The sequence below is a fragment of the Hemibagrus wyckioides genome, linkage group LG21, assembly GCF_019097595.1.
Source record: "Hemibagrus wyckioides isolate EC202008001 linkage group LG21, SWU_Hwy_1.0, whole genome shotgun sequence".
NCBI lineage: Eukaryota > Metazoa > Chordata > Actinopteri > Siluriformes > Bagridae > Hemibagrus > Hemibagrus wyckioides.
The window spans coordinates 10,975,862-10,999,119 of NC_080730.1; the positions used below are offsets into that span (position 1 = coordinate 10,975,862).

General features: G+C 37.2%; 1 protein-coding gene across 2 annotated transcripts in view; it reads left to right on the top strand.

The window, feature by feature from the left end:
• The window catches only part of phf2 (PHD finger protein 2), a 43,016-nt gene that overhangs the window by 17,309 nt on the left and 2,449 nt on the right, over positions 1–23,258 (top strand). Inside the window, exons 6-22 of one of the 2 annotated variants that reach the window (XR_009203047.1) lie at positions 472–658; positions 5,009–5,171; positions 6,435–6,522; positions 6,802–6,908; positions 9,872–9,963; positions 10,071–10,160; positions 10,311–10,658; positions 10,742–10,858; positions 11,663–11,778; positions 12,091–12,269; positions 12,468–12,541; positions 16,104–16,270; positions 19,563–19,858; positions 21,294–21,389; positions 21,484–21,593; positions 22,633–22,924; positions 23,018–23,123. Coding sequence is in view for 1 of the 2 variants with exons in the window: in XM_058373497.1 (XP_058229480.1) it covers positions 472–658; positions 5,009–5,171; positions 6,435–6,522; positions 6,802–6,908; positions 9,872–9,963; positions 10,071–10,160; positions 10,311–10,658; positions 10,742–10,858; positions 11,663–11,778; positions 12,091–12,269; positions 12,468–12,541; positions 16,104–16,270; positions 19,563–19,858; positions 21,294–21,389; positions 21,484–21,593; positions 22,633–22,924 (2,522 nt within the window). In the remaining variant the exon portion in view is untranslated. The remainder of the gene's footprint in view (positions 1–471; positions 659–5,008; positions 5,172–6,434; positions 6,523–6,801; positions 6,909–9,871; positions 9,964–10,070; positions 10,161–10,310; positions 10,659–10,741; positions 10,859–11,662; positions 11,779–12,090; positions 12,270–12,467; positions 12,542–16,103; positions 16,271–19,562; positions 19,859–21,293; positions 21,390–21,483; positions 21,594–22,632; positions 22,925–23,017; positions 23,124–23,258) is intronic. The other variant, XM_058373497.1, reaches the window with a different exon arrangement.

The following is a 23,258-nucleotide window of genomic DNA, read 5'->3' on the forward strand; positions in this document are numbered from 1 at the left end:
AGATTTTTGAGCAGACGTTATGACTGTCCTGTGCTTGATATTGCTCTCCAGCTTGCATCACAGCATATGAATGGTTGGTCCCACCTGCATACTGCTTCGTTCTTGATGATTCAGTGAATGTAGAAATTAGCTCATGATCTCACCTGGTGACCTGTAGTGACTTTTTGAGCAGGCATTAGCTGCTTTCCCCTGAAAAGAGTTTGTGGCACTGAACACATGTTAGTGAACTGCTTACAAAATGCAAATTCACACTGTCTATGAAAGAAGTATAAACTAAACTAAAACGTCTGTGTGAATCAAGGTCATGTTAATTGTAAATATTTTAGCTTTGAAGGATACAAATTGCTGTACTGTGCAGCCTCTGCTACAAATTGACTCTCTTTCTCTGTACTAGACACGAATGTAATGCAATACAGTCACTAATGTAAGGCACATTTTGTCTTTGTATTCCGTGTGTCTTTTTTTCCCCAGAATGGCAAGTATTGTTGAAAGTCCGCAGATTGTGAGGAGGCTGTCATGGGTGGCTAACTACTGGCCTGATGATGCTCTGCTTGGGAAGCCCCAAGTCACCAAATACTGTCTGATCTGCGTGAAGGACAGCTACACCGATTTCCATATTGAGTGTGCCGGTGCCTCTGTGTGGTACCATGTCCTGAAGGTGAATATCCTGAAATCCTATTATACATTTTTAACTGTTATAATGTGTAATAAAATTATAATAAAAGCAGCTGGTGTAAATGACAGATAAAGATTTGTTGCATATTTTGAACAGTAGTCAGCAGCATTCATAAAAACTTTTTTGCATTTGTTATAGTCCATGTCAAACTTTAGGGTTAAAAAATGAATAAAAAGATAAACAACAACAACAATAATAATAATAATAATAGTAATAATATAATAATAGTAATAGGGTATATAGGGTAGTAATAGGGATGCGTAGATGACTAAAAAATATATCTGTTGATATAGATAGATAGATAGATAGATAGATAGATAGATAGATAGATAGATAGATGTGATATCAGTAAACAAATCCTAAACAAACAAGCAAAGAGTTTATTCACATAAATTTAAAAAAAATGCATAAAGTGCTGCAAAAGAGATAGTTTGATTTATTTTAATAATTTACATGAGATATCCAGTGTTACTTTGTTGAACTGTTATACCATACAATACAAGAGATCTGCAATCCCTTAATCTAGCAAGTCTTAAAACAAATGCGCTACATTATCTTTTTCTAAAATCAACTTTATGAAAATGAGAACTGGAGCAGATGGTGTCTTACCACTCTGTGATGTCTGTATGTTAAGCTGGTCATTATGATAACTTATAATTTCATTCATATCCCAGTGACCACCATCTATTTTACCGTGAGGTTTAAAACTTCCTTTTGACTAAATAAGACAGTGGTTTCTTAGTTTAAAAACTCTTGGCCATGACTCATTTAGTGTTTCATCGACTCAATTTGCAAGGTTTTCTCTATAAACATAAAGGAAGGCTGTGCTACTCACTTGTTCCACAGACCTAATGCTGTAATATGTAATCACACAGGCCACCAGAAACTTTCCACTTTCTTATGACAGCTAACAGCGGTAACATTTAATCCTGCAGACTGACAAGGTCAAAGTAGTTAAGAAATCATTATGCAAAAATAAACAGGTTTCTGAACAGAAACAGCCAATAAAAAAATATAAAAACTGTGTTTCTGACACCAAGAACACACAGACTTCATATAGAGCTGTGAGACGCCTTCTGTGAGTTCTCGCTTAGATGGAGGTAAACTCCCAAACTAAAGGAAACAGGGAAAGGAAACACCAACAGCAAGTATTTTAATAGAGCACAAGGTACCAGAACAGCTTCAGTTTGCCTTGGCATAGGTTCTGCAGAGGTGTGGAGCTTTACTGCTGGGGTGAAACAATAAATTCCACCATTTAGTATATAGGTATGGGGGGTGAGGGAAAAGCCTACACCTCCCATAAGACTTCATTTGGGTTGAAATCTGGTGACCCAGACTGTTATTGAATAAGGTTTTCTTTAATGTCTCAAAAATCCCAGTGACTTTAAAAGTTACTGAATTTTCACACATACCATGCCCTCATATATTATACACGTTGTAAGTAATATAAATATACACCAATCAGCCATAACTTTAAAACCACCTGCCGAATATTGGGTAGATCCCCTTTTTGCCAGTAAAACAGCTCTGACCCTTCGAGGCATGGACTCCACAAGACCTCTGAAGGTGTGCTGTGGTATCTGGCACCACAATGTTTGCAGCAGATCCTTTAAGTCCTGTAAGATGTGAAGTGAAGTCTCTATGGATCACAATTATTTGTGCAGCAAACTCCCATACATGCTCGATTGGATTGGGATCTGGGGAATTTGGAGGCCAAGTCAACAGAACTCATTGTCATGTTCCTCAAAGTATTCCTGAACAGTTTTGCAGTGTGCCAGGGAGCATTATCCTGTCACTGCCATTAGGGAATATTGTTGCCTTGAAGGTTTAGGTAGGTGGAACATGTCAAAGTTACACGTAACCGGCTGTCCACATGATGTAAAAGAAAACATGATTCATCAGACCAGGCCACCTTCTTTCATTGCTCTATGGTTTAGTTCTGATGCCCACTATATGCTCTTCCGTCAGTGGACAGGCTTCAGCTTGGATACTCTGAGCGGTTTGCAGCTACACAGCGCCATACACAGCAAGCTGCAATGCACTGACACCTTTCTATTGTAGCCAACATTAATGTTTTCAGCAAATTGGCAGTGGTGGCTCAAGTGGTTAAGGCTCTGGGTTGTTGATTGGGGTTCAAGCCCCAGCATTGCCAAGCTGCCACTGTAGAGCCACTGAGCAAGGGCCTTAACCGTCACTGCTCCAAGGGCGCTGTATCATGGCCAACCCTGCTCTCTGACCCCAAATTCCAAAGTTGGGATATGTGAAGAAGGAATTTCACTGTGCTGTAATGTATATATGACAAATAAAGGCTATTCTATTCTGTTCTAATTTGTACTACAGTAGCTCTTCTATCAGATTGAGCATCAGTGAGCCTTGGGTGCCTATGACCATGTCACTGCTTCACTGGTAGTCCTTCCTTGGATCACTTTTGGTAGGTACTAAACACTGCATCCTGGGAACACCCCACATAACCTGCCATTTTGGAGATGTGCTGACCCAGTCGTCTATCCATCACAACTTGATCCTTGTCACTCAGCTCTTTACACTTGCCTGTTTTTCTTGCTTTCAATGCACCAGCTTCATGAACTGATTGTTCCCTTTAACCCTAATATATCCCACCCCTTAAAAGGTGCCATTGTAATAAAATACTCAATGTTATTCACTTCACCCGTTACTGGTTTTAAATGTTATGGCTGATCGGTGTGTATCAATATTTATATATATTTTTTCAAGTCTGTAAGTCTTCAGGCTTCATTCCATGTTTTATCAGAATACCAAATGTGCTAAATGCAAAAGTTGGAACCCTTTCTATAACAGTGTAAATAATTTCACATTATTCACTTTTATTATGTCTGTGACTGTATTTCACATTCACCTTCTCAGTAACTGCTAATGATGTGTCAGCTACTTGGACAGAAAATATACGGGGCATTTCACTCGGTGTAATCACCAGACGCGGCTGCATGAGTCTCAGCCCCAGTCTTGCTTCTTCACACCATTCTTTGTATTTTTCTTACACTGTTGGTGGTGCTGTTACACTTGGTTCTACAAAACTAGTAAATAATCCATTGCCATGCTAACAAATATAAATGTATAAACCTGTTATCTCAAACCTGCCCTAAGATGGGATATTAAAAAGTTTTATTTGCTCAAATGTTTATTCATTGTTCATAATAATTGTAATAACAATAGTTTCTTTAATAGTAATCAGTTTTTCTAAGGAACGCTCCGTTTCTCAAATTTTAATTAATAATGTACTGTATTTCCAGCAAGTAGTTTGTATAGTAAGTAGTCTATTTAACCAGTGTTAACTGAATGTTATTTGTGATTGCTCATGTAGTCTCATTGTTGCTTGCTATTTAATCAAGTAATTAGCAATGCAAGCAGCTGAAGCCTGAAAGGAAGTTAAGGGATCCTAAACAAATCTGCTTAACATAAAGTATAGTAACGCTGATAACTGTGAAGCACATTAAAATAGGTGCAGTTTTAAGGGTCTTGCCAAAATATACCAAATTTTCTCAAAAAAAAAAAAAAGTTTAAACCTGTATTTTAAAACTGTAACAAGATAGAGATGTCTATTATTAATTTAATTTAATTTAATTTAATTTAATTTAATTTAATTTAATTTAATTTATTGTTAATTTAATGTATTTATTTATTTTATAAAATTGTAGTTGCTATTGCAGGTCAGAAATGTGTCTCTAGGTTAGATAACATTTTTAAAAATAATGTTCTGCTTTATATTTGCAGTTCTTCCCTGATAAAATTGTCTGTTACTCACTTTAATCTGAAATGTAAAGGAAATTACATTGGAAATGCATTTTACTGTTATCGATACCGTTAAAACTACTAAATCAATAATAATAATATTAATAATCAGCATTATTTGTACAAATTGATCATGTAGCGAAGAAAGGTAATGTGAAAGACTCCTCAAACATGCATAGTTACATGATATTAAACAACTACAAATCCATTTTTAAACTTTTCATCACTTCCAGTTGAGTTAAAGCAAAGCTACACAATAAATAAATCACACAACAAGCCATAATAAACACAAACAACACTCTGCTCTCTCCTGTGAAAAGTTGCACCGATATTTAAAAAGAAAAGAATTTAACCCAGATCTCTTTAGTATTAAAATCGACCTATGCTTGCAGTGCATTATGGGGACAGGAACACGGACGGGAACTACACTGTATTAGTCTCATAATGTATTCCATGTGTTCCAGCTTTTGGAGAATAAAATGGTTGAAGTTCTATGAAGAACACTATTGGACATTAATTATAACATTTAGGATGCAGCAGGTAACATACTGCCTTTGTCCTTAGGGTGAGAAGATCTTCTTCCTGATCAAGCCCACCTCAGCCAACCTGTCTCTGTACGAGCGCTGGAGATCCTCCTCCAACCACTGCGAGATGTTCTTTGCCGACCAGGTGGACAAGTGCTACAAATGCACAGTGAAGCAGGGCCAGACGCTCTTCATTCCATCAGGTAATATAAGAAAATCAGAAAGCCATTGCATGTGTAATGGTCAGTCAATGGAATGCACTGTTGTTTTTATAAACTAGAAAAATATTTTACATTAAAATTGTTTCAATATTTGACCCACTCTTTTGGTTTGTTATATCTTGTTATACACTATATGGCTAAAAGTTTCTGCACATCTGAACATCACAGTTATGTGCTTGCTGATCCCGTTCAAGATCAAGTCCCCCTTTTTGCTAACCTCTACTCTTCTGGGATGGCTTTCCACTAGATTTTGGAGCATGGCTGTTGGGATTTGTGCTCATTCAGCCACAAGAGCATTAGTGAGATCAGGCACTGATGTTGGGCGATGAGGCCTGGCACATACCATTCCAGTTCATCCCAAAGGTGTTCAGTGGGGTTGAGGTCAGGGCTCTGTGCAGGCCACTTGAGTTCTTCCACACCAGCCTTGCCAAATCATTGATCTTGATTCTTCATTTGATCTTGATACTGGAGCAGGTTTTGGCTGATTAGTTTCGGTGAAAAAAAAATCTTAATGCTACAGCACACAAAGGCATCATGAAACGTTCTGTGGTTTTAATATTGTGGCAACATTTCAGGAAAGAACCACAAATGGGTGCATGCAAAAATAAAATATGTCTAAAGCGTTTTTCTCACGTTCAAGTAATTTTGAATGCTAATAATATTATAATGAATAATAATAATGTTAATAATATTAGATTTTTTTCCACAGCTAGCAAAATGTGCTTTGGTCTGGCAAAATTCTTTTCTGGCAAGATTCTTCTTAGATATTAAAATCTTAGCTAAGTTCTGCCAAACATATTTGATTAGATATTATATTTTTATTATATTTACTACTTATTACACACTGTGATTTCTTAACCATAAATATATGTAAAGAAACAAATTAGACAAGGAGTCAGATTAAGAAGCACTGTAGGTAAAAAAAAATGTAGTAAGTCTGTCTAAAGATGTCTGACATTTTGCTAGCAAACTGTGCCTTCTTCAGTGAAGAATTATATAGACAGTAATGTAGCATAGGGAAATGAACAGAAACTTAATCAATTCATGTAGTAATCAGATACCGGCTGTCCAACTGCAGTGCTTGTGTACTACACTTCACAAAAATTTCACTTGCTTTGAGAAGGTACAGCTTTACTTGTGATGGAGATGCACATAAAATGTAAAATCTTCACCATGTAAAAGGTTTTTTCAGGCTGACGCCCAAATAGTGTAACTCTGCTGAAATTGTGTTATCTGTCCTTGAAGGATGGATTAATGCAGTATTGACGCCTGTGGACTGTCTTGCCTTCGCCGGACACTTTGTCCACAATCTAAGTGTTGAGATGCAGATGAGGTCAGTGACATTTCTCCATTAAGTACAATACATTAAAGGCAACATGACAGTGATAATTATTTTTCATAAGGCATATGGTGTATCACAGTGGGAAACATTTCTCCAGATTTTCTACTTTAGATCTATGTTTACGCATGATGAGTATTTGAGTGTAAGACCCTGCTTCTGGTTGTTCCTAACAGTCAGCCTCAAGGGCACCTGGCAGGCTGAAGTACGCCTGTTAGAGTGCAATTTTTGTTCATCCATATTGTAAAGGTCAATTTGCTTCTCTCCACTCAGGGCATATGAGGTGGAAAAAAGACTCAAGATCGCTAGTCTCACTCCATTTCCCAACTTCGAGACGGCGTGCTGGTACGCGGGGAGGCACTACCTGGAGAGGTTTAAAAGTGAGTACGACTTTGTATATTAAATGTTGTACAAGCCAGTGTAAATGTATTAGGATTTTAGCTTTTTGTGCTGTGAAGGAAGTACAATCTAGCTACAATGAAGAAATGTGAAATATTTGTACTCTTGACATAATGCAGTTAAAAAAATATGGAAAAGGTCCAAGAGGAACACACCTGATGTGATATGTTACAATTAAAAAAAAGCTGTTTTAAAGCTGCATTGAATAGGATCTTTTTAGTCAAAAATTGGCACGAAAAGAAAAAAAAAGTATAATATGATGTTCAGCTTCTGTGAGTCCCCTTGACATTCTGTAATCATTATTCAGTCAGCACTGAATTATACACTATATGCCAGTTGACATGTTAAATGTCATCACATTCCATCCAGAGAGAAATCAGGAAAGAGAGAATGGGAGACGCTAAACAAAGCAAGCGTGAAAGAGTCTGATATTAAAGGATCAAGCAAGGCATCGGTTTGTTTTTTAATGGATTTGTAGCTATTGAATGATAGTCAGAGGATTTTCTTGTTACACAGTTGCAATGTTGTTTAGCTTGAGGACTCATGATAGCCAGTTTGTGAACAAAAAACAGGAGATGTTTTTGTGTTTTTCTCTATTTTCGTGATTTAAACTGTTACATTGGGCAAGAGTGAGTCATCTTGGGCGACTGCTCGCTAGCGTGCTAACACTAGCTTGCTCGTGCGTAATGCATTTGACAGGCTGAAGAACAAAACACTCTGTTTAGGTAATAAAATACGTGGACAACACGAATCAGTTAGTTAATAACACATGTTGTCAGCAACTGGAGGTGATATTTTAACTTACTAGAATTTATGGTCCTTTGGCTTCATAGATGCACAGAGATCTCTGACACAGAGCGTACAGTGGGGCTTGCTATTGTTTTTTTCACCTGGCACTCAGTAACTGTGACAGTCACATTAATGGGCACATTAAAGGTTTTTTTTTTCCATAATGCTTCTGTAATACTGAGGAAATGGCAGCATTTAATTACAACCTCAGAGTCATGAATATTGGGCTATATTCCAAACCCCATACTGCCATAATAAATAGCTTGTCAGTATGTCATTGGGGCTATTACTGCATTGGCATACTGTTTAGAGTTATTTAATGTGATTTGGATCCATATCAGATAGCCAAAGTCCAACATTTGAAATCCTTATGCTTTAAAAACAGGTGGATCAATACGTTTCCTAAACACTCAGGGCAAGTCTGGATATGAATATTCCTTGTAGCTTCCAAGTAAATTATGACTAGTTATATAATTGTCTTTTTTTTAAATTCTGTTACACCTATACGTTAACGTATTTAAAACGAAAAGACCAGCTTGAGGGCAAGCAAAGTTTCAAAAGGAGTTGGGTCATAAGGGCTCCTCCTGTTTCCAGCTGAGGCCTGCTGAGCAGATGAGGAGAACTCATACAGCAAAGAATATTATTGCAGTTGTTAGATCAGTGCATCATGGAGTTCACAGATGATTAGCTTCAAAAGGCAGAATCACTTGCTCCATTACAACCCGGTTTAAACTCTTCTCAGCTGGCCTTCTGCTCTCTATTTATCTTTCCACCATTTTCTCCACTGTGCTCACGTTTCTTAATTTTGCCAGATCTCAGTAGTACACGCACAGCTGGACGCTTTGACGAAAACACTTGCTCCCTGGGCTATCTAATGTTCAGATACTCGAGAAGGGGAGTCAGTTTTCAGGGTCATCTTTTTGAGCTCCATGTGTGATTCAGGTGTGTGTGTGTGCGTGTGTGTGTGTGCGTGCGTGTGTGTGAGTGACTCATTTCCCCAACAGGCCTCCTGGCTCATTGCCAGACCCAGTGCTCCCCTCCGTCCACTCTTTTCAGCCTTCACTTTATGTTCATGTTGTTAATTTTAATGCAGTGAGCAGCATGTTTCCTGTAATGGCCATGTAGCCAGTCCAATGTAATCAATGTCGAAGCGTGTGTTCAGAAAAAGGCACGCAACTGTTTCAGGCCCCGGCAGATTGGAGCAATCAGTTTGATGTATGAATGGTCATTGTTATTGGACAGTAATGGCTGCCATTGCCAGTGGACTCTATTTTTATTTCTGATATAATATCCTTCTGCCTTTTAGTGGACTGTCATGCTTTCGACTGAGGGTCCAGTTTCTTTAAAGTTGAAAGTAGAATTACTTAGCAGTGTCAAAGGAGTTATCCCCATTTGTTATTTTCTAATGAGAATGTCAATTGTAGTTCTAAAGCAGTGAGGATGCAGTGAAAAGACAGAGATTTCAAACATTTTGGAAATTGCTGTATTTTATAATATTGTGATTTAAAATGACATTATTGGCCTTCGATTTTTATACGCATATTAAATATGTCGTAATAGACTCTGTCATTTTTCTTCTTTTTCTTTCTTATAGTTGTTTTAAATAGAGCTCTACAGCTTTTGGTCAGCTTTTGCTTAAAAAAAAAAAACCCAGTCAAAAACCATAGCTTTATAAAGCCAGCTGACTCTGTTGTTATTTGCAGTAGCCAGTAGCCGACAGGATATTCAGATATAATTTAAAAAAAAAACCCAACTTTGCTAGATTTTTAAAGCAAATGCATTATTTTTCTGTATAAATAAATTTGATAAATTTGTTTTGTTATTGAAGAAAGAAGAGTTTAGATGATTTTGTAATCAAATCAAAAATGTTAACAGATATCACTTAGGATTATACACCTGGAATTATGTTCCATTTATTTCTGTTCGGTCAAGCCATTTCTTATTGAAATTATTTTATTACCATATTTTTTAAAAATGTGGTCTGCTTTGATGGTGTTTTATATGCATATTCTGATGCATGTGGAGTATCATGAAAAGAACCTCTCTATTATATGATCCAAATTTTATGGCATTCCTACTTGTTTCAGTGCAATGCAATTCAATGCAAGGCAGTGAATAAATCACATTTTTTATTCCCTTTTCATTTATCTTGCAGGTTTACATAAGGCAAATAAACAACCAGCAGCTTACCTTATACATGGTGCCAAAATTATCAACGGAGCCTTTAGATCATGGACTAAAAAACAGGTAGGTTATAAGGTTTTTTTTTTTTTAAATAATAGCTGTTGATCTGATCTGTCTAAACTGAAATTTGTCAGAATTGGTTCATTAATGAGTTTTTTCCCTCATTAAAGGCCCTTCTTGAACATGAAGATGAGCTTCCTGAAAACATGAAACCCACACAGCTTATTAAAGACCTTGCCAAAGAGATTCGGATTGCTGAGGTGAGTTATATGGGAAGTACCTCTAAGAACTACAGTGAATGTTGTATATATATTTTGCTTACATGTTTATCTTAACAGCTTTTATTGGAATCAGTAAGCTTATGGTTACAGCCAACTAAACAGCCTGGGAATGTATCTCTTGTTATCCAGAATGCAACTAAAGCCATAAAGAGTGAGTTGAGCAACTCCAAGCCTCCAGCGGAAGAACCCCCATCAGCCCCTTCAGAACCAGAAGAACCCATGTCTCCATCCCATATGTCCACTCCACCCCGAGACAAACCAGCCAGGAAAAAAGCCACCAAACCTCCAAAACCACCTAAACCACCCAAGATGCCCAAGGCCCCAAAGCCCCCCAAAGTTCCTAAAGTGAAAGAGGGTGGCAAGAAGAAAGTGAAAAAAGTGAAAGAAGGTGGTCTGCCAGAGAAAAAGCCATCCAGCCTGGCAGCTCTCGAGTCCCATGCAAAGGACATCCTTAGCAAGATGGATCAGCCTAAAAAAGTAAATGTGACCCACAAAATCAGCTACATTTTGAAAAATGTGAAAAAACGTCTTTTACTCATTTCATAATCTTAATTTTGCAGGCTCCAAAGAGTGTGATGAGCTTCATGGAAAAAGAAACGAATAAACAGAACAATGTGGAGAAGTTTGAGATGCGAGAGCCCAACAAGAACAAAACAGAAGCAAAATGGAAATATAAGGTACGACTATCTACAATTAAAAGAGCTGAACCTGGTGTTTTCTACAAAATCATACCTTATGATGAACCTTTAATGTAAAATCAGCCCAGAGCCAGCTTTAAACATTAATGCAAATGGTATTAAACCCCTGCCAAGTGGTGAAAGGAAGAGGGGGGACTGGTCCAAAAGTGATTTACACATCTCAGATTAAAGCAATCAACAGAAATAATTCCGTGGCTCAGTCATCCTTTCTGTTTGGAACTCATCAAAGGCAGCAGCCCTTCACCCCAGCTCCGAATTTTTACCTAATGCATTTACACTATGTCATATCCCTGACATCCTCACTAAGTATTTACATATGCCTCCCATTTCTGCTGCAAAAAGTAAGCATGTTGTGTGATTATTGTTAGATGACATGGGAGGGCTTTTGAAGGAAAAGCTTAATTCTGGTGAACGGAAGACATTAGAAAGCTTTGGTTTCATGGAAAAGTCAATGCCAAACGGCCCTGGGATGTTTGTAGTCGCTCCAAGTCTTTCCTTCCAAACGCTCCTTTGCAGCTCCCCAAGCACTTACAGATGGAGGGAGTCTTGGCTATATGTTCACCAAGGTCATCAGACCCCATGTGTTCTGTCTTTCATTCTCGATCACTTTCAACACTGAAACCACTGGACTATACAGACTGATTTAGATCTTGACCGTTTTACATATCTTACAGTTAAGAGTTTTCAGTATCTATCTGGCTGATTTATCTATCTAGTCCTCTATCTCTCTAGCCTTTGTCACAATGATGCCTGACTCAGGTGTGATCTGTTTCTCTCTTGCAGAATAGCAAACCAGATTCATTACTAAAAATGGAGGAAGAGCACAAATTTGAAAAAACACCTCTAGGACATAGAGACAATAGATTTTCCTTTACAATGTCTCACAAGAAATTGCTGGGGTAAGTATGTCACTGTGTTCACTCTGTAACAGTTTAAGAAGCATTGTTTGTTGGTAGTATTCTCAGCGCTCTTAGTTTGTCCCTGTGATCCATATATAAGAGCCGCATTAACATAAGCTGGGCTAAAAAGGACTGAATACATTCTATATCTGTAGATAGGATACTATGCATATTTTGCACTTTGGCCTCAAATTGCTCATGATGTTACAATTATAGCTCTTCTATTATTGATAGTATTGTGATTCATTTTAATTTGTCAGATCTATTGTGGATACTCTGTTGATGGCTCTAACAATGTGATATTTCCCTCAGGGCAAAGACGCTGAAGCCGCAGACCAACTCGAGTTTGTTTGGCTCCTTACAGAACGTGAAAGAAGACAAAGCCAAGCCAGTACGAGACGAGTATGAGTACGTCTCAGATGAGGGTGAACTCAAAATTGACGAGTTCCCCATCAGGAGGAAAAAGGCTCCAGTTAAAAGGGACTTTTCCTGTAAGTAGTGCCAGTGCAGCAAGTTCTACAGAATAAAAAGCAGAAGTTTACTCCATATGGAACAATTTATTGTTAGTACTTGGGATGATCATTTTTCAGGAAATGAATTATAAAGCCTTTGGGACACGGTTATATCACTTCTACAACTTTTTAGTCTTTATTATGTTTAAATGTTACCTTTTGCTTTTTGCTCTTTAGTTCTATCGAACATCCGGACATCAGAACCCATCAAGACATCAAAAAAGCCAAAAATGCAATCCTCGGATATTAAGGTAAGCATGAGGGATCCTTTATAGATCTTCTTAGAGAACTTGAAGGATCTTGACTTGACAATTAAAGGATCAACAACCGCAACCCTTTTGTCTAAACAGACAATGACATGAACTTGAAAATGCTGATTAATTTCAAATTCTACAAAATTGGGACTTAATCACCATCCATTATTTCATGAAGTAACTAATAGATTCCTTCTGGGTGTGTTTAAAGTATACTCTCCACAATAGAGATCATATGTGTTGGCACCCAGATCCCAGTGCTGGGCGGGTGTTCAGGCATTGCAGTAATTCCCCCTAATGTTCCAACTTAAACCAACACACAGAGGAATTCAAAGAGAGAAAGCCACAAGGCTGAGGAAAGTGTCACCACATGACTGATGAAGGAAATATCTGTGGTGCGAATCGACAACATACACAATCAACAACATACACAAAGGCAGACAGTGCAAGGCTCTAGGGGGTCACCAAGAGAACTTTTCCAGTACATGGATTTTTGAAAGCATGAATCTCTACTTTACTCTACAAGAACTTACTTATTTAATTATATATAAATATCTTAAAAGTTTGTTCTAGATCATAATAAAATGCTTTGAGAAACCAATTGGATGCCTCTGTTCTCTCAGAGAGAATACTTTTCTTCATAAAACACAAAAAAATGAGTAACATATGTATTCATCTCATTAACAAATTTATTAATAACGCTTAATTACAGAGACGTTAGTCTGTCTTTACATTACATGTATTCTGTAGATAAGAACCAAATGGAACAAAGGCTCTTCACCTTTCATGGACAAGCTTTACCTTTTACCCTTGCGTAAAAATTTAAACTGTAATTTGAAAGAATTGATCACTCATTTCCAGGACATTTATAATGGTGAACATGTGTCTGTCATCTAAACTTCAACTTTGAATCTGAAAATAAATATGGCCCAAATTTAAGTGTCATTTGATCTATATTCAAACTAATTTAACACAGAGGTTCTCAAACATTTTGGACAAACCCCAGATGGACATTATAAAATGTCTGTGGCTACTGTAAAACGATAGGACATTTTATTATGTCAGTACCATGTGTGTATTGTAAGTGACTAAAAGGACAATTCCTTGCGCTGGCTTATCAGTGAACTTACATGCCTCGACATTCAACTTTTCTTAAAGTCAGGATGTGTGTTTCAAAGGGCACATTGCTTTCTGCTGTCACATCCAGGCTAGAACAACACACAGGGAATAAAACACTACAGGGCATGTTGTTGTCATTTTAAAAACATCCCAAAATCTCTGACAGTTTCATCTGAAAACAAATATATTGTGGAATATAAATATACATGTATGAAGAAATTGAACTAGGATTTTTTAAATAATAATTTAAACAATTTACATTATTGCCCCATAACTCCTAGACCATTATATCATTATTTTAATAATATGTTACCATTTTTGGTGTGAAATTTTATCAAATGTGAAGTAAAAACATTCTACAGTAAATTTCTGCATATAGAGAATTTAGAAAATCTATTAAATTTAGTTTCATGCAGACTTGTCAGACTTTTTAAAGACATTTTCATAATAAATAGATAATGGTGTAGAACTCGACAGAAAGGAGCTGGTGAATAAGAAGACGACTTCGTCACCTGAATGGAATGGAAGGAAGACACTTGATAAAGTGTCTTATGATAAAGAAATATTTGTGAATGCATCTACAAGCAGTTCAGTAGCTACTCATGTTATATTTATCAGCTTTTTAAATGCTAATACAATACAGTTTCTCCGCTGCCCAGCAGTCGGCTCTATTTGTTGTACCGTGCTCCACCTTAAATGGGGAAGGATTTAAGGTGAAAGCCTTCTTCTAAGACCAAACCCCTGTTAAAAAAAAACAAACCTTGACTTTGCAAACAATTTGATGATGAATATTTTGTTTATGGATTTTATAATCTTATTATAATCTTTAACTTAAATTAAACCCATACCCTTAAACTAGTAAATTGAACAGAAGCAACAGAGCAGTATGTCACAGTTTAATTATTATTATTCTATTAATAGAATAAAATAAAAATATTTCTGGGCCTACTATATATGATAAAGGCCACATTCATGCACTATTTCCAGCCATGAAATCTGATTAATTCTTGCTTAATGACAATGGGTGCTTAAAGCATTTTCTTCTATAGCTGTTCTTTTACTAAAACACACACACCTTACAAATTTTAATATTAGCAACAACTAGGAATGCTAAAATTAATGTTAATGTTATGTGTCTAACCATTAGAAAGCTTTTTAGTTCTGATGGAACAAAGGTCTTGAAAATGGTGGGGAAAAACCCCAAAGCAAAACAAAAACATTCTACAAATAAGTTTCCCCTGAAGTTAAAAAAATCACTCTATAGGGTTTAGGATTTTAGCAGCTGGTTTAAATAATCTCCATATATTTAACCATTTGCATGCAATAGTACCATAGTTATTACTAGACTACATTCTCTTCACTCATAACAAGCATAATTTGTGTCATCTATAGGAAATTAGTGGATGTTCTACTAGTGTCAGCTTCCTGCAGAAAAGTAAGATGTGTGACTATATATGTATTTTTTATAACTGTGGATTTACCAAATAACAAAAAGTCCTGAGCTAAGGTATTTTTGCACGCAAATATTTTGAATCTAATACACATACACAAATCCACTAAATTTATAGTCATTAAAGGATCAGATTTTAATCGATCTTTCATCTTTATATGATACAAAAATATTAAAAAAATATTTTGAAATAACATGTTTATTTGATTTGGAAGAAAATAAATATAAAAAGAAATACATAGTTTGTCGGCAATAAACAGAATAGTATTTATTAAAAACTGAAGCAATATAACTATGTCTCTTTATCAGAATTTCACATTAATTGTTTGTATGGTTTTTTTTTTGTCAAATAATGCCTGACAGATCTAATAAACATCTTGTCAGGGCCCAGAGACAGTCAAATGTTCAGTAGTGAACCCATAAATATCTTGTAATCGACTGTCGTCAACTGCTGGACCGAGATCTGGTTGCTGACCCAGCAAAGTATTTCAGAAGACCGAACCAAGTTCTTGGAAAGAAAACTGGAACAGAGCTGATAGACTTATGAAAGTGACTCCAGTTTTCAAAATTTGAGCCAGTTTGACTTCTGTAGCAGATCATCTGTTTCAGCAAAATTATGTAGACGAAAGCAGAGAACTAGCTACAGAAAAGGGAAAGCCAGAGTTTTCACAAATTTTTCATTTCATTTACTCTTATTAGGAAACATGGCTTGTTTAAAAATAAGTTACAAAACTAATGGTTATTTTGGTCCAGGGCTGATGTTTAGTGCAGTAAATTGATCGTATTTCAGACCGATTTAGCCACTAATGTTGTGGCAGAAACATGCAAAATATTATTAGATTTTAATCTGGCTCATAACACAAATATCTGCAATATGACTATACACAGAGAGCGACTGTAATATAGCGGTATACCTAAAGCCTAATAAACTCCAATACTTCAGTGTTTACAACTGTATATGTGTTAACTATATTGCCTGTTTTCATTCAGAGTGCAGACTCTTCAGATGAGGAGTCACTTCACATAGACACAGAGGCCAAGCCAGAGGTCAAAAGCCGTAACTCCAAGGCTTGCAAAAAGAAAGGGGGCAGCGCGGCAGGGATCCTAGACCTCCTGCAAGCCAGCAAGCAAGTCGGTGGCATTGACTACAACAACAGGTACACCGTTCTTAAACTTGTCTAATCTGCAAAAACAATTTAAACAGCCTTGTAAAATGCTTTGATTATTGGTCATGTTCGATTTCAAACAGGTAATACAATTCAATTACATTTTATTTGTTTAGCACTTTTAACATTAGACATAATAAGAAACAGCTTTACAGAAATGGAAAGGAAAGGAAAAGAGATGAGAATGAGGATCCAAACCCAAAACGAACCCATCTCTGGGTAACACGGTATAATGGAATTATATATCATTACTTTTATACAGTAATGAACACAGAAGCAGCAGTTTGTAGGCACAGTATTCAGGCAAGAAGCTGAATAGCTAGCTGACGCAAGGGTGAGACTTTGATATAAACTGTTTTGGGAAGTGCAAATCTTTGGGGTGTCCATGTGGGACTATCTGCAGTAGTAGAAAGGGACAAAATTAGAAATAGAGCATCAATTAATTAAATAATGATGCACATCATTACTGTATTTAACGAGGTGGCACATTTCAGAAATCTCAAAAAATACCCACATTGGATGCAAGCGTTGAATGGCTGAGCTGTATTTATACAAAACAAACACAAGTGTATACAAGTTTGTTTCAGTGTGAGCAATGCAGCAGAGTAGTTTATACTCACTCTGCCGCTTTTAACTCAGCTCCACATCACTCTCCCGGGTCATTGACAGCCTACTGAGGAAAGACAGACACATGAGTAGGCTGCCATTAACACACAGGTGTGGACAATCACTCATTACCTGCTCATTCTCTCCAACCCCCATTACTTTCCACAAGCAAGGCTTGAACAACCCTGCATTAGATTACTGCCTTTTTGTCTTAAAACAGAAAGCTTTTATAGTGAACAGAAGAAATGAAGTGGAGGCAAACAGATTTGTAGTATTCATTTTTAAATGTTAATTAATAAAATAAAATTATATATATATATATATACATATATATATATATATATATATACATATATATATATATATATATATATATATATATATATATATATATATATATACACATCAGTGCTTAGTGAAATGATTACATGTACAATGCTGCTCAGTCAACACAGCACTTACTTTATACTGCTATACTTTATATAAGCCTGTAAAGAATATAATTTTTAATTATTGTATTACATTAAAAAATATTTTAGCTTTTCAGAATTTCAGCGTTCCTGATATTTACATTTATATGCATTAAACAGTTTAGAAAATGGCACCTTTGTTGTCAGACCACCCAATTTACTTAAAATAAATAACACTTAATATTTGTCTGCATATCCCTTGGTTGCAATAACTGCATCAACCTAGCGATCCTCTGACATCACCATCCTCTTGCATTCTTCCTTTATGATGCTTTTCCAGGCTTGTACTGCACCTTCTTTCAGGGTTTCTCCCTTTAGGAGGTGAAATGCATGCTTGGCTTAGAGCTCTCAAATCTTCTTAGTCTAAAATCTTCTGTTTCCATTTACTCTTTAGTGGTCAGAACTCACAGAACATGCCAATGCAGAGATAATGCCATGCTACATATATGTTTATATATATTGAAAAGAGCAAGAGACTCATCATACTGTTTGTCTGAAATGACTGTTGACAGGGAGAAACTAGCTTCTGCCCTTAGCTACAGCTCAGCTATAGAGATCATAAGCCTATAGCACCCTTTGCTGCGATGCTCAGAATGCAGCTTGCATTGCAATATAAATCTTGCTACACATTTTGGAATACAGCAATGCATGAAATCTACTTCTCCACGAATGCATGCACTGAAATTCATTTAGAGCCAGGCAGTTATCCTCCTTTATGTCTAGTCGGCTGATATCTGAAGTAATAGTTTATACTGTAGTATTTATATGAATAGTTACCACTTTGTCAGCAGTTTACATATGTAGTCACTATTTGTTTGATATTCCTCCACTATTAATTTGTCAAAATGCAGTAAACGCTCGGGGCCATTCTTCTTCGTTTTACTGCTTGTTGTTCTGAACCGTTTTTGATGGTCTATTTCAGCTGGGCTGAAATCTGCAAATTGGCAGAAAGCTAAGCAAAAGAGAACGAAAACATTGCTGAAATATGTTAATTTCTCAAATTATTTTTTCTTGAATTGTATGACTGCAGATTGTGTAGAGGAAATGACTGCACTCAATTTCAACCACATTAAACAACCACTTTTTTCTCGTTGTTCCAGCTCACTGCTTAATGACTTAATAGGTGGTAATCTGGACAGGAGAAATTTGTATTTTTCTGCTGGTTTCCACAGGCTGGAGGCAGATGGAAGCACATTTCTTATATCCTGCACCATGATAAAAACACCTGGATTCAATAACTTAAATGAACAACAACTGGCTTAGTGGTGCTTAAATTAAAGACATCAAAATATTATGCCAAGTGTTTTTCTTTATGTTACTAATTTGTGAAACCAAATAGTCTGTTATTTAAGTGCAAGTTCAAATAGATGCCTTACTACTTCATTAAAAAAATCTATGAAAAAGTATGCGGAGCTTTTCTGACTTAGTAGTCAAATAGCTGTGTTGCCTTTTAATTATAAAGATTTAGTGTAAGAACAAAAGAGCAGGGAAGTTTCTGAGGCTCCCTGCATTTCAGTGCAAGTGTAATGAGATTATAGGAAATAGTTGACATATGAAATGTAAGAATTTGCCATTGCCCTTAGATTATGCAGTGACTTGAATCCGAACTATGCCGTATGTTTTTACTTTTATGCTGCTCAAACAGACACACCCTCAGCTTTGAGTGTTTATGCATTTTTAGCTGGCTATTTCTGGACTTGTCTGTCAACTTTTTGACCTATCCCATCACTCCTAGCCCCTTTTCCCCAGTCTCCAGTCTTTTCCATGTTGAAAAAGCTTTCTTTTTCCCAAACAGTTAAAAAATCTTTCATGACAAAACACAACTGAACTCAGAAGTCCCGGCACCAGCACCACACACACTGCCTGTAGTGGAAAAGCCTTTCTCAGCGAGTTTAGCTGAACTGTTGTCATTGTCCCAAGCCACACCATCAATCCTAATCGTATGCATTGCGTTCTCTGTTAACCTCTGCTTGATTTTCCTCTCTCTTTAAAAGTTAAAGCTTTTTCATTCTTACTGACAAGTTGGTAGTAATGTGTATACTATATGGTTCCTCACTGGATGTACAGCCATCTGCATAGTTTCTGGTGCTTGTTATATTCTTCATCTCCTTTCCTGCACTCTAAACCCTAGAATTCTACACTTTAGCAGTGGGAACTTGAAAGTAATGTAATTGAGTTTTGTTATTTGTGTGTTGATGGACTTACAGTCAGCCACCTGCATCCCCCAGTACACAGGAGGCCATCCAGGGCATGTTGTCTATGGCTAACCTGCAGTCTTCGGACGCCTGTCTGCAGCCAGCCTGGAACAACAGCCAGGCCAAAAGCAACTCTCACAGCGGGACGGCTGGTAAAAAACCTGCAGCAGCCAGCAACAACAAGCGTCCCTCCGCCAAACGGCCTCCCAAAAAGCCACGTAAAAGCAGCAGCGTGGACAGTGGCGACATGTTCGATGACGACGATGACCAGGACCACCTGGATGCCTGCTTCAAGGACTCAGACTATGGTAAGATTTGACATACTGCAACATGGTTTTGTTGTCATTTGCCCTGTGGTTCAAATTGGCACCATGAGAGCTTCTCATTACTGATTATGAGTGATACTGATTATATTGAAACACAAAGGCAAGTTTACATGTGCTGACTCAGCTTTGCTGCTAATTAATTATTCAGGGATATCTGTCATATGATTAATTTCCATATCACAAACGCTTCCAAAACATATGCTACAGTTTTAGCCAATATATATATACATATATACATACATTTTTTAAGAGTAAATTAAGGTGCAGCTTGCAATATAGCCATCACAGCTCCATGTTCTTTGGATTGATCCTAAGCTGGGGTTACAAAGTTTCTCTGCATGGTCTCCATGTCCATGTGGGTTCTACCTCCCCAAAACATCCCACTAGGCATTTTGGCTAAAATAAACTAAACCAAACTAACTAAACAAAATTGTCCCTAGGAGTACATGGTACTTTTTTGGATTCATTCAGAGTCCTCGTCTCACACCCAGAGTTCCTGGGGTCTGTATCTACAGAGACCAGGACCATCCTCAACGACTTTTACACTGGCTGAAATAATTAAAATACAGTTCTTGCTACAGGCTGAATATCATATGAGAGCACAAATCTTGCCTAAAATATTGCTTATCTTGGTTTTTCCTTCTTAAATACAACACAAGGGTGAGTGACTAAAGACCTTAACATTAACATTTACTTACTAAATATCACAATGTACATTATTAACCCAAAATAGGTGCATCCAGTACCGGTTTGAGGGAATGTTGTAGTTCTGTCATTCCAGTGCTGGAAAGAACCCTCCTGCAGAACCAAGAGAAACCGAGTCATTTACAATTGCGATTGCGTTTTTGATTTAGACTGGGAGGTTCTCATTAGAGCCAAGTGACAGGCGCTTTGTTTATTCCGCATGGAAGGATCTCCAAATCTTGTCTTTGAGTTCAATTCCAATGAACTACTTTTTCAGCTGGGTGCTTCTTGTGAACCCTTTCCAAAAACAGCAAGGCCATTAGTAGCTCCGTTAATAATCCATTAGCCATCATTCTAAACTGTTGTTTTAAATGCTTTTTGATCTGATACCCTAATTACTCATTACTAGCACACATATTTGCAATCTAGATCACACTAGGGAGCATTTTATCAAGCACACTGGCATTTTTCTCTACTGTAAACAGAGATTTTTTGCAGCCTTTATAATTATTGGAAATTGTGTGTTTTTTTTCATGCAGGAGTTCAAAGAGACTAGGTAAATCAGGCAGAGTATTAAACAGCTGCCCTGCATCTGTTCTGTGCTAAGCCTCTATCCCTATGGAAAATCTTCACTACTGAAGTTTATTAAATGCACATTCAAACTATATACTTTTCCCCCGCAGTTGTTTTGTTTTGATGAATATTGAAATGTGCTGAACTGTGTTTGCTTCAGTTTACCCTTCTCTGGAGTCTGAAGAGGACAGCCCCATCTTCAAATCACGGTCAAAGAAAAGGAAAAGCTCAGATGACACTCCATATAGTCCAACAGGTATGGATTATATCATTCCTGTCCTTAATATTCCCCTATGAGTCTCTGGTATGAGATGAGTAAATGTTAAATTTGTCCCTGGTGTATTTTGCAGCACGTGTTGGACCCTCTGTACCACGACAGGAAAGACCAACACGTGAAGGGGCCAGGGTCGCGTCCATAGAGACTGGCCTGGCCGCTGCTGCTGCCAAACTCTCTCATCAGGTTAACAACTTCCACTTGGCATTTTTCTCTTCACGAAATAATCTGTTTTCTTTGGAAAGGTGTACCTTATAGGTCTACCCTTTATTATGTAAGTCTAAGAAAATGATGTGAAATAGAGCAGAGGAGACATCATCATGGACAGCTAATGAACTACATGGCCATTCCTTATTACATACTTCTTTATAGAGAGCAAGTTTATGACCCAAGCTGATTGACACTGGACAACTCTTACTGTGTTTACTTTAACAGACACATAATAAAGTGGCTAGCTACTTCCTTGCCCAGGTTTTTCCATTTGATCTTATGTAGTGATTATTTGTGCATTCTTGAATAAATCAGGTCCAGCAAATGCCTACACTGCTGCTCGTGCTCACTGTATCTTGTCCATTTGGAATAGTGAGCTTTTTCTTTACAAAATGCTCTTTCACTTTTACAGTGGTGCTGGTTAAGTGGTGGTTAATCAGATGTGTAAGGCCCTCTGTAAAGCTTCTGAAGTATTTAGCAATTTATGAGCTAGCTGTAGAGTTTCCACCTACAAACCATGAAAAACAAAATCCTGATCATTTTCTTCTTGGCATTTTAAGATTTTGAAGTTATTTGCTTCCATCCTAAACATGACACTGCTTTTGCAATCCTTGTAGGGATTAAATAAAATGATATTACCAACATATACTTTTTAGTTCCCAGAATTATATCTTTTCTAAAGACACAGAATACTGTAAGTGCTCCCTGCTGGGATTATAATATTGAGCATCCTTACCTGAATGATTATTGATTCTGGTTCTGCTGCTTTTCACTAATCAAAAGAATGCAGATTATTGATCTGTTTTATTTGAACTGAGTCAGTGAATTTATCTCAGTACACAGTACAACAGAACAGACATTTTACTTGTTTGCCTTTTACAATACAAATGTTCTCAAAACAGTTTTATCAGTGGCTTCAGTAATCAATGCCAAGGAAAAGCACCAACACTCAGCAGGGGGAGCCCATTCTCCTCTATCTGCTGCTGCTTCATGTTTCACTTTGTCCTTGTTACAGGAAGAGCAGCAGAAGATAAAGAAGAAAAAGAAAAGTGTCAAAAAGAAGCCCGTGGCTGTAGAGGAGCCTCAGAAACACTCTCAGGACAGCAGTTCTCCAGAGGCAACCCCGGACTCGGAGGGTAACGCGGCTGACCAGGAGTACGGCAGCGGAACGGTCAAGATAGCCGGCGGCTCACAGCCCATGGCCCCAGGAGTCTTCCTCAATCAGAGACGCCCCTCCACTTCATCTCCAAACAATGCCTCAGCACAGCCAGCAAAAGTGGAACGTGGCAACTCAACAGATGCCAAAGGTAAATTGAAATATCTGAGTGCAGTTGTATCTCACTTTTTAAGACTCTGTGTTTATGAGCAGAAGGTAGGACTGTTAGTTTGTCACTTTTCAGCATATTTGCTCAGCTGTATGCTTGGACATTGAAAAGCTACTTCTGCCAGATCAAGAAATTTAATACTTGATCGCATCTACACAAAATACTGAAGATCAGCATCCAGGTTAGGTGATTGGTTTTACATGCTCTATCAACTTTACAACTTGTTCATTTTTTGTAGATCTGAATAATGCTTAACAAGAAGTTTATTGCACAATTCCAGATGTACAGGTACTTTTAACATCACTCTATTTCTTTT